The following is an 11,603-nucleotide window of genomic DNA, read 5'->3' as shown; positions in this document are numbered from 1 at the left end:
ACTATTATAGGAAATTCATTAAGGGGTTTTCACAGGTGGTCAAGGCCCTCGTTGATCGGACTCGCAAGGGGGCTGATCTCAAAAACTGGTCAGCTCCAGCTGTGGAGGTGTTTGTTTTATTAAAAAAATGCTTTATGTCTGCCCCTGTTTTGGTCCAGCCTGATCCGTCTGAACCATTCATCGCTGAGGTGGACGCGTCGGAGGTGGGGGCGGTGTTATCACAAGGACCCGCCACTTTGACTAACCTGAGACTCTGTGCCTTCTTCTCAAAAAAAATCTTTCCTGCTGAGAGAAATTACGATGTTGGGAATCGGGAGCTTTATCTATCAAGTTAGCCTTTGAAGAAATTAGGCACTTTTTGGAGGGGGCTGTTCACTGGTTCATGGTGATTACGGACCACAAGATTCTGTCTTATATTGAGTCGCCCAAACGTTTGACTCCCAGACGGGCAAGGTGGTCGCTTTTTTTCACCCTTTAATTTTTCTATAACCTTTCTGCCTGGTTCTAAGAATGTCAAGACGGATGCCTTATCTCGCAGCTTGGATCCGATATCACCTCCCAAACCTCCTTCCTCCATTCTTCAGCACGGAGTGGTCGTGGCAGCAGTGTCCTGAGAATTGGAGCAGGAGACTTGTGACATTGCCACCCCCACCATCATTGCCTCTCCTCACCCTCATTGCCCATCACCTCCATCATTCCCTCCCTCACCATGATTGCCCATCACCTCCATCATTGCCTCCCCCACCATCACTGCCATCATTGCCTCCCCTCACCTCCACCATTGCCTCCCCACCACCACCATCATTGCCCATCACCTCCATCATTGCCTCCCCCACCATCATTGACTCCCCTCACCCTCATTGACCATCACCTCCATCATTCCCTCCCTCACCATGATTGCCCATCACCTCCATCATTGTCTCCCCCACCATCACTGCCCATCACTTCCATAATTGCCTCCCCTCACCTCCATCATTGCCTCCCCACCACCACCATCATTGCCCATCACCTCCATCATTGTCTTCCCCCCACCATCATTGCCCATCACCTCCATCATTTTCTCCCCCAACCACAATTATTGCCCATCACCTCAATCATTGTCTCCCCCCACCAATATCATTGTCCTTCACCACACACACACAGCTCACCACACACACACACACACACACACACACTCTCAGGCTGCCGTCACACTAGCAGTATTTGGTCAGTATTTTACATCAGTATTTGTAAACCAAAACCAGGAGTGGGTGATAAATGCAGAAGTGGTGGATATGTTTCTGTTAGGCTAGGTTCACATTGCGTTAGTGCAACCCGTTTAGCGCTAGCGGGTTGCGCTAACGCAATGTTTTTATGGGGCCGCGTCCTGGGGTTGCGGTAACGTCCCCGCTCTCGCAGATCCCCGATCTGCGAGAGCGGGGAACGGACCGCGGGCTAGTGCTGCGCGTTCCCATTGCCTTGAATGGGCGCGCTAACGGACGCGTTGCACGGCGTTAATTTCGCCGTGCAACGCTGTCCGTTAAACGCGATCCCATAACGCAATGGGAACCCAGCCTTATACTTTTCCTCTAATTGTTCCACTCCTGGTTTTGGCTTACAAATACTGATGTAAAATACTGACCAAATACTGATAGTGTGACAGCAGCCTCACACACACATACACACACACTCTCTCTCTCACACACACACACTCTCACACACACACACACACACACACACAGTCAGGCACACACGCAGGCACGCAGCACAGCTCACCTCCCCGCAGCAGCAGCTCATTTCAGCAGCCTCTTCCTCGCTGGATTCCTGGAAGCTTTCTGACTGAGACAGCAGCACGCAGAAATCACGTGACTGTAAGGCTGTGTGCACACGATGCAGATTTGGTGCAGAATTTTCTGCATAAAATCTGCACTAAATCTGCATCTCCTGGCAGAATCCGCAGGTGCGTTTTTTGCGCGTTTTCTGCGCGTTTTTTATGCGTTTTTTTCCAATGGATTTCTATTATGGAGGGTGCAGAAACGCTGCAGAACTGCACAAAAGAAGTGACATGCACTTCTTTGAAATCTGCAGCGTTTCTGCGCAGATTTTTCTGCACCATGTGCACAGCTTTTTTTTTTTCACATTGATTTACATTGTACTGTGATCACAGTGCAGTTCTGCAGCGTTTCTGATGCAGAAAAATCTGCTGCAGTTCTGCACTAAATCTGCATCGTGTGCACATACCTAATATGTAATATACACATTTCTGTCCAGATTCTGACCTTACACTTGTATTGAGTGCGCCGGAAACAGTCTAGTCGGGTTCTGGCCAGGAGTATGTATATCGCATACTTGTGGTCACGTGATTGTCATTCCCGGCGCTGACACGACGAATCCTCACGGCACCCAGTGCATTCGCTGGGATTGTTCAGAAGTCTGCAGCCACATAGACCTGACAACCCCTTTAACTTTCCCCCACATGTACAGTATAGTACTGAGCAAACAGCGTCATACTTGCATATTATTTCCACAACATGCATGTGAAATAGGAGGACATTTATTAGGACTTATGTAGCAATCAAGCACTGTGCTCATATTAAAGCTGGAGCACATTTCAGATATTTCTTGATTACTTTCTGCTGTCTATCCTTTCTTGTCTGGATCCTGCACAGTTATGAGCATTGTGTTGCTGCCCACATGCAGATCAGTAGTTAGAGACCCCTCTCCCCTCCTGGTGACTCTCACTTCTGTTCATGCATTAATCACTTATCATGCCAGGACTATTTTTAGCTGCACCACTGTACATTAGAGGTTGCTCTGCTCCCTGCATATTATCCCAGTGCCCTTGTCTGAGCTTGGGCGGCATTTTGCCCAGCACCAGAGGCTGGCGGGTCATCATGAAGATCACCCCAGGGGCACTCTATGTAAATCTTACTGACCACCTACTATAGAGATCCCATCCTGCACATTAATAGCAGCACAACAGCTGCCTGGAAGGAGCTGGAAACCACAGCTGATCTGCTCTTTAACTTTCAATGACTTCTTTATGGGAGATTTTTTTTTCTCCTACTGATGCTAAAGAGAGCTGAGAGAGTGAAGTGAGTCAATTAATAAATTAAGACATTAAGCAATCAATGTTCGCCGGCGTGAGTGTTACGCTGGGTAGGCTGGTCTGTAATGGGAAGATTAATGCGATGCGCTGATGTATGGTAATGTGCCATAGTACATTCCCCAGCACTACCTCTAGTCATCAGGGGCTTCAGTGGGGGGAGGCAGCTGTCATTGGCTGCCTCCACTCCTCAAGGATGCATTCTGCTCTCCCCATTGGTCAGCACACTGCTGCAAGATTCTAAGCATCTTATTTTGATGATAAATATGAAGGCATGCTAGGCAGTGCAGGAGTGTGGGGCTCACACCAGGCGACTGACAGGCTCCTCTCCAGCCATAGCCCTGAGCACGGCAGAAAGTTGTTGTGATGCTTTTCTTCACTCAGTGCTTTGGGGCAGTGTTAGATCTCATTCACCTAAGGTTTCAGCATTGCCAGGCAAAGAGAGTCTTCTCCTCCGCTGGACAGCTGGTCTGTGTGGTCCCCCCGACCCAGCACTCACAGGTGAGCGACCCCCGGAGCCCCCACACTGCGCTGCATGCCCCCTGCAGCTCTCCAGGGCAGTCATCATAGGAGCCATCATCTGCATGTAAACTAGCCCCTCTGCTGACAGCTGCTGGCCGGGGGGCAGGGGGTCTGACAGACCACGGGGGGATGAAGCAGGTTGTTCCCGAGTCTCAACACAAGTTCACAGCTCCTGGTCCTAGGGAACAGCGATACACGGTGTGTAGGTACAGCACTGATATTACCTGGACAGGCGGCAGCCACAGTGTCAGCCATCGCCATACTCCCAGGCTCAACTGGTAGGAAAGGCACTATTGTACTGGTACCATGTTAGCATACTGGTGCCATATTATTGTACTTTTACTATATTGCTAGAATGTTACTATACTATTATACTGTTACCATATTATTGTACTGGCACCACGTTATTGTGCTGTTACTATACTATTGTACTGATACCATAAAATTCTACCGGTACCATATCATTGTACTGTTACTATACTATTGTACCGGTACCATATTATTGTACTGTCACCATAGTATTGTACTGTTACTATACAATGTATCATAGCTGTGAACCCAGGCAGAAAGTAGAAGGGAGAGTGTTAACAGCGCTGTCCATGGCTGGTGGTGCTGAAGCAGAACAGATATCAGTGTGAAGTATAGTAGCTGGAGAAATAACCCAACTTCCTCTGGTCTAACATCTGTCTATCGATCTATTTGTCTATTGGTTTATTATCTTTCTATCTATTGGTTTATATGTCTATCTATCTCTCTCTCTCTCTCTCTATCTATCTATATGTCTGTTTGTTTATCTATCAGTCCACTATCTTCTATCTATCTATCTATCTATCTATCTATCTATCTATCTATCTATCTATCTATCTATGTCTCTATCTATCTATCTATCTATCTATCTATCTATCTATTGGTCTGTCTATGTATGTGTCGGCCTGATACATATGTAACATCTATCCATGTATTTATCTGTCTATTTATGTCTATCCTACGTATTTAGCTACGGTATCTATCTTGAACTTGGACTTTCAGTCATTAGAGAGGTTCTAATCTATGGCTGTATGTGTAATTCAGGTCCATGTGAGTGGGGATGGGGTACACATTAGAGTAATGTAACTCTGGGTCAGGTATGACTATTACTATGTGTGTATGCCGTGCAGTGTAATATAGTGCAGCACATATTCTGTATTAAACATTTGCCATGGACTGACTTTGTATTAGTCTGTATAATGTTTGTATTAACCCTTTTTGCCAAGTTGCTTATTAACGGCATCTAACTGCGCTACAGTATACAGCTATAAACGAATCATGTCATGCTTCGCACTGTTCACTGGTAGTGATGGAATCAGCAGCTGTATTGATTCTCTATATGGTTATTATCAATGGTGAAGCCATGGAGGAAATCTGTATCAGCAACTTAGCTGCTATATATATCTGATTGTGTAGCTTAGTAAGCGCGCCAATGTGTGGGAAGCAGGTAGAGATGTAAACAAAGAGATGTGGGACGAAGAAATGTGCAACCATCAGTCAATAACAAAGCTGCGCTGACAGCTCCTTTTTGTTCGGGGCCTTGAAACAGTCTATTAGATGGGATTTTCTAGAATGAAAAGCTCTAAATTGCTTGATGTTCTCATGCACCTTATCTTAATGATGTAATTGTGCCCATTGCTAAATTTCTTTCCGCTAAATGAATCTGCATCAGCTTAAAACACTACCATAGCCATTTAATCATACAACTCTCAATCTCATGTTCATTCCATAGAATGCACTAATGTGTATAGTGATTCTTCTACATTTATAACTATGTGATTGTAAGAGCATCCATGGCAACTGGTTAGATGCTATCTTTGCTCATTCTGGTCTAATAGGTTAAAATAAAGGAGATTTTCTGAGACACATTCGTCCTTCAGGTATTTCCATACCTACCAAGAACTTTGGTCAATGAAACCTTGACCTATGGACAGTGCACGTCGTGAAGCGAGGCAGCTCTGCCAACAACAGCTCTACAAAGGCTTGTGTGCATTCAGTCACTTATTTCTTCTAACGGTTGTTCATGCTTCACGTTCCTGGATCCCAACATAAGATCTACGCTGTTACAGGCAGATCATTTATATAATGTATTTTGTATCTAAGCTAACGGAATGAGCTAAGCTTGATCTAAAAAGTTCTAAGCTCTGAGATTTGTCAGGTATGTGTAGTGCTAACATCCATGAATATAACACATAGGTAAATGTTTTTGAGGGCTCTCAGTCTCTCAGACTGCGAATCTCTTAGGCTACTTTCACACTAGCGTCGTGCAGACGCAACGACGCTAGCGTTGTTTGCACCGCACAACGGGTGCAGCGGATGCAGATTTTCATGGCATCCGCTGCCCCATTGTGAGGTGCGAGGAGGTGGGGGCAGAGTTCCGGCCGCGCATGCGCGGTCGGAAAAAGCGATCCGTCGGCAGCAAAAAACGTTACATGTAACGTTTTTTGCTCCCGGCGGTCCGCCACAACACGGCGCAACCGTCGCACGATTGTTGCGATGTGTGTCAATGCGTCGCAAATGTTAATCCATGAGGCAAAAACGCATCCTGCAAACAACTTTGCAGGATGCGTTTTTTCCCATATACGACGCATTGCGATGTATTGCAAAAAAAACGCCAGTGTGAAAGTAGCCTAGGCTATTTCCATAGACATATGATTTGCTTACTAACTACACAAATCTTTTCAACTATTTTGCTATTGCTCCAATGCATCTAAAATATAAAATAAAGCAATTTAAAGGGGTATTGCTGTCTATAAGATCCTATCCCAATATTTAAGAAGTGTAATAATAATATTAGCAAATACCCCCAATTAGAAATGTATATTTCTTCTGATTTGCTATGTCACTTACCCCATGTACAGGGCATTGCAGAAGCTTAGATTTCCATGGTAATGACCACTAACAGCGAACTAACTGTCACTATTTCAGTGATATCTAAGAGCGTGCAATGCCCTGCACATAGAGTAAGTGACATAGCGAATCAGAAGAACTATACAACATTTCTAATTGGAGGTATTTGCTAATATTATCATTGCACATATGACATGTTGGTTTAGGATCTTGTAGATGGGAATACCCCTTTAACTTACAGTCTTCATTGTTTCCCATAGATTTATAGTCACAAGTTGCAATGTTTCCTTACAGTTGTTGAAAGAAAAGAAAAAGTTGCAGGTTTTCAATAGGTTTAGAAACATTTTTTCTTTTAGATGCTATAGGAAACTTATCCCAAATGTATCTCCAGTTTAATGAAAAGTTAGGTTCAAAAGTCGACCTCCAGGTATTTTAACTATGCATTATGTATCATGAACTTTTCGAGAGTGAAAATATATTAGATTCTGAAAAAATAAAATAAAAAGTTATAAATGAAAAGGCTACAGGGGTTTAAGACGTTTATCCGTTATTATAATATATTGGTTACATGATTAGCACTTGTTTCCCTCCCAAACTGTACAGCGCTCCTATTTTCAAAATGTCTGCTGATGGAGGAGCGTATGACCAGACCTGCCCATCTCCCTCCTCCTATAGAAACATACTGATCACGGGAGGAGGCTGATGGACTCTAGTCACTTGCTCCTCTAGTAGCAGACAAATTGAGAACAAGGGGGGAGAACCTGTAATACTTAGGTACTGTCACAAAGTTGTATAGCCAACATATTTATTAACATAAAGAAAATGTGGACATACCTCTTTAACCTCAACAGTCTTACATATTTACTTTTTATTGCATTTTTTTAATAATATACTGTACATTAGATATTTTTTACTCCTGCAGGAAACATAGATTGCCTATTATTCACTATACGCCGCTTTTGTAGACATAAGAGCATTAAAAGGAGTAATTCACAACTTGGACAGCCCCATCTTAAATACTACATTTCCCAATGTAAAATAAAGACGCCTTATACTCACCTCCCGCACTGGCGCCATTCCAGTGATGTTGGAGGTGGGTCTCCCAGGGCTTGTGTGACACTGCTATGCCACACAAGCCCTGCAGCCAATCAGCCGCCACTTTCTGAAGTCCTTGAGATGAACCTTCGATATCCTAAGGAAGTGAGAGTGCAGTGGCCCATTAGCAACCGCTGATTGGCTGCAGCGCTTATGTGGCATGCCAGTGTCATGGGAGCTCCAAGAAACCCGCCGCTGATACTACTGGAACAGCGCCGGTGCGGGAGGTGAGTATAATGTGGGGTTTTACATTGTGGATGTAGAATTTATGAAGGGTTTCTAAGGCTTCTTTCACACTAGCGTCGGAATCTCCCCGTCGCAATGCGTCGGGGAGAGATTCCGACGCTAGCGTTTAGCGCATTGCACAATGGAGGCAGCGGATGCATTTCCCTGGCGCATCCGCTGCCCCATTGTAAGGTGCCGGGAGGTGGGGGCGGAGTTCCGGCCGCGCATGCGCGGTCGGAAAAAGCGGTCCGTCAGGAGCAAAAAACGTTACATGTAGCATTTTTTGCTCCCGACGGTCCGCAGAAGCACGATGCATCCGTCACTCGACGGATGCGACGTGTGGCAATCCGTCGCAAATGCGTCGTCAATGCAAGTCTATGGGGAAAAAACGCATCCTGCAAGCACTTTTGCAGGATGCGTTTTTTCTGCAAAACGACGCATTGTGACGGATTGCAGAAAACGCTAGTGTGAAAGTAGCCTAAGAGTGTGGAACCCCTTTAAAGCAACCCTCCAGGTCACAATAAAAACTGGTGCTTGGTTAGTGCCTTCTCTTCTTATTTAGTAAAAATGGCTGCCAGCTTTTAAATCTGCTCTATACACACCACGGTTTTCGTAGTCTGAGAGATGCCCCCATCCTTTAAAAAAACGAGCCAAGAGCAGGTAGAAGCGGGATGTTCACGTTTTGAGAATTTTTTTGCAAAAACTTTCCACATCAAACTATTCACAGACAAGTCAAAACCAAGTTGTGTGGATTTTGCTATTGATCTCCCTTTGGACTTCAGCAGATTCTTTAAAAAAAAAAAAAATCCGACTCTCACCTTTGCTGCTGATTTTTGTTACAATATGTCAACCCAGATGGAGGTTATTCACTAGGACTGGCATGTAAACCCTGCAGGCTGGTACATATGAAATTGGCATCTGAGGTGTCTTTCATCTTTTCCTATAGTTTAACTTTTTAGAAATCTGGTGTTGTGGATTTTCCTGTGGCTTGTCATGTGTTCTGTAAAATTGACTTCCTCATTAATATCATTGTGGGTGTTCCTAAAATAAATCAAAAGTGCCTAGGAAATAAGCTTCCCCTATGTCTAGCCGTAATATTCACCAGATTTATTACTGGTGAATATCAGTTTTTATGTGCAAGATTCTGGACTAAAATATGCCTGTCAAGAGATACAATAGTCAGCCGAGTCTCACATGTGCCAAAGAGGCGTTAAATCTAGCAAACCACGCACCACTATGATAAATGTTGTTCATCTAATGACTGGATGCCTGGATGCTAAACAACAATTATATATGTGCCACAATGTGCATAGAGTAACCTCAGAACTTGAAGCCAATAGTTATTTCACAGAAATGAAAAAGGAACTAGATAGCATAGGAACAAGCACCAATAAACATTAAAAAGAAGGATTTGATACATTAACTATGGATTTACTGTGAAGTGTGAGCTGGAGAACACTTCACCCCAACGCGATTTTCCGTTTTTGCGTGTGGGCTTGTTTTTTGTGGGACCAGTTGTACTTTTATACGACATCATTGGTTTAACCATGTCGTGTACTAGAAAACAATAAAAAAAATTCCAAGTGCGGTGAAATTTCAAAAAAAGTGCAATCCCACACTTGTTTTTTTGTTTGGCTTTTTTGCTAGGTTCACTACATACTAAAATTGACCTGCCATTATGATTCTCCAGGTCATTACGAGTTCATAGACACTAAACATGTCTAGGTTCTTTTTTATTTAAGTGGTTAAAAAATATTCCAAACTTTGTTAAAAAAAAAAAAACTATTTTGCCACTTTCAAATACTCGTAGCGTCTCCATTTTTCGTGATCTGGGGTGGGGTGAGGACTTATTTTTGCATGCCCAGCTGACATTTTTAATGATACCATTTTGGTAAAGCTATGTTCTTTTGATCGCCCGTTATTGCATTTTAATGCAATGTCGCAGTGACCAAAAAAACGTAATTCTGACGTTTTGACTTTTTTTCTCACTACGCCATTCAGTGATCAGGTTAATCCTTTTTTTATTGATAAATCGGGTGATTCTGAATGCAGTGATATCAAAAATGTGTAGGTTTGAATTTATTTGTATTGTTTAATTTTGAATGAGGCGAAAGGGGGGTGATTTGAATTTTATATATTTTTTATTTTTTTTATATTTTGAAAAACTTTTTTTTAACTTTTGGAATGTTTCAATATTCTCCATAGGAGACTAGAAGCTGCCATAGCCCAATCGGGTCTGCTACATAGAGGCAGTGATCAGATCACCTCTATTATATATAGCAGATTTACTCACTTGCTATAAACGCCGACCACTGGGTGGCGCTCACAGCAAGCCGGCACTGACAGCCATAGAGGTCTCCCGGAGACCTCCAGTTGTCATTCCAACACATCGGCGACCCACGGTCACATGACAGGGGTCACCGCTGTGCGTATTTCTGGCTCGATTGCCAGAAGTGCATGTTAAATGCCACTGTCAGAATTTGACAGCAGCATTTAACTGGTTAATAGCCGCGGGTGGATCGCGATTCCACCCACGTCTATTGTAGGCACATGTCAGCTGTTCAAAACAGCTGACATGTCCCCGGAATGATGTGGGCTCACGTACGCCCGATGTCGGAAAGGGGTTAAGTGGTGAAAAAAAATCCAAATTATTTTTCGAGACCCATAGCGACTTCATTTTTGGGGATCTGGGACTGGGTGAAGGCTTATTTTTGGGAGCCAAGTTGACATTTTTATTGATACTATTTTAGGGTAGATAGGATGTTTAGTTTGCCAGTTATTGCATTTCAATGCAATGTTGCAGCGGCCCAAAAAAGGTAATTTTAGAGTTTAGATTTTTTTTTCTCGTTACAGATCGGATTGATTTACTTTATATTTTGATAGATTGGACAGTTCTGAATGCAGAATATGTCTATTTTTTATTTACCATAATGGTTTTGTTTTACATGGGGTGATTTGAACTTTTGTGTTTATTTTTTTTTTTTTTTTACTTGCTTCAATAGTATTCTTAGAGACTTGCAGCTGTGATCTTCCAATTGCCTGTGCTATACATGGCAGAAAAACAAGCACATTTTTCTGCTGAGATATATAAGTTGCTTATGTTCATATGTACTATTGATTTATGAAAAAAAAATTAAACCAACAGTTGCACTTTAAATTGAAATGTCCTAATCATTCCTTCACTTTGCTATCTGCCTCCTTTTTTTTCTCTTTTTACCTTCTTGTTTAATGATGCTTTGAGAACCCCCATTGCATGCTGGTATACTCAAACGATCTGTCATCACAAGTTGCTTGCTGCCACAGTCTGTGCCCCCTCCCTGAAGAGAAGCATTTTTTAGTGACGCTCATTGCTACAGCTGGGCTATTACCTGCTCTATTGAGCATGGATTAGTTGTCAGTTCCGAAGTATGTTCAGTAGGATCTTGCTGCTATAAAATATGCATAGTGACAGTGTGCTCCATCGCTAGCTCTGATGAAAAGTGACGTTAGTTACGGTGCTGGTCTCTGCTTTTCCTGCACACTGGGTTTTCACTTTACAAGGCACACTGACAGTGCACTCACTTGCTGGCTTGACACTTCTCATCAAAGAAGGCGAGAAAGTGCACTGTCACTGTGCATATTGCATAGTGATAAGATCCTACTTAGCATACGTCGGAATTGACAACCGACACATTATCAATAAGGTAGGGAGTAGCCCAGCCCCTGAAACGTATGTTTCTACATATCCTGGTGGGGGCAGAGGCTTCTGCAGTGACTGCAGCCTCTGCCCACTGGTGACAATTTGATCAACCCCGCATGT

At 43.4% G+C, this 11,603-nt stretch overlaps 1 protein-coding gene across 1 annotated transcript in view; it reads left to right on the top strand.

Moving 5' to 3' along the window:
• Window positions 1–3,391: 3,391 nt before the first annotated feature.
• The window catches only part of SIAH3 (siah E3 ubiquitin protein ligase family member 3), a 215,880-nt gene continuing 207,668 nt past the window's right edge, over window positions 3,392–11,603 (top strand). Inside the window, exon 1 of the mRNA XM_069758267.1 lies at window positions 3,392–3,586. Coding sequence (XP_069614368.1) covers window positions 3,452–3,586 — 135 coding nt within the window. The 5' untranslated portion in view covers window positions 3,392–3,451. The remainder of the gene's footprint in view (window positions 3,587–11,603) is intronic.

The sequence above is a fragment of the Ranitomeya imitator genome, chromosome 3 (genome assembly GCF_032444005.1).
Source record: "Ranitomeya imitator isolate aRanImi1 chromosome 3, aRanImi1.pri, whole genome shotgun sequence".
Classification (NCBI taxonomy): domain Eukaryota; kingdom Metazoa; phylum Chordata; class Amphibia; order Anura; family Dendrobatidae; genus Ranitomeya; species Ranitomeya imitator.
The sequence above is the reverse complement of the archived record's forward strand: the minus strand, read 5'-3'. Positions and strand labels throughout refer to the sequence as shown.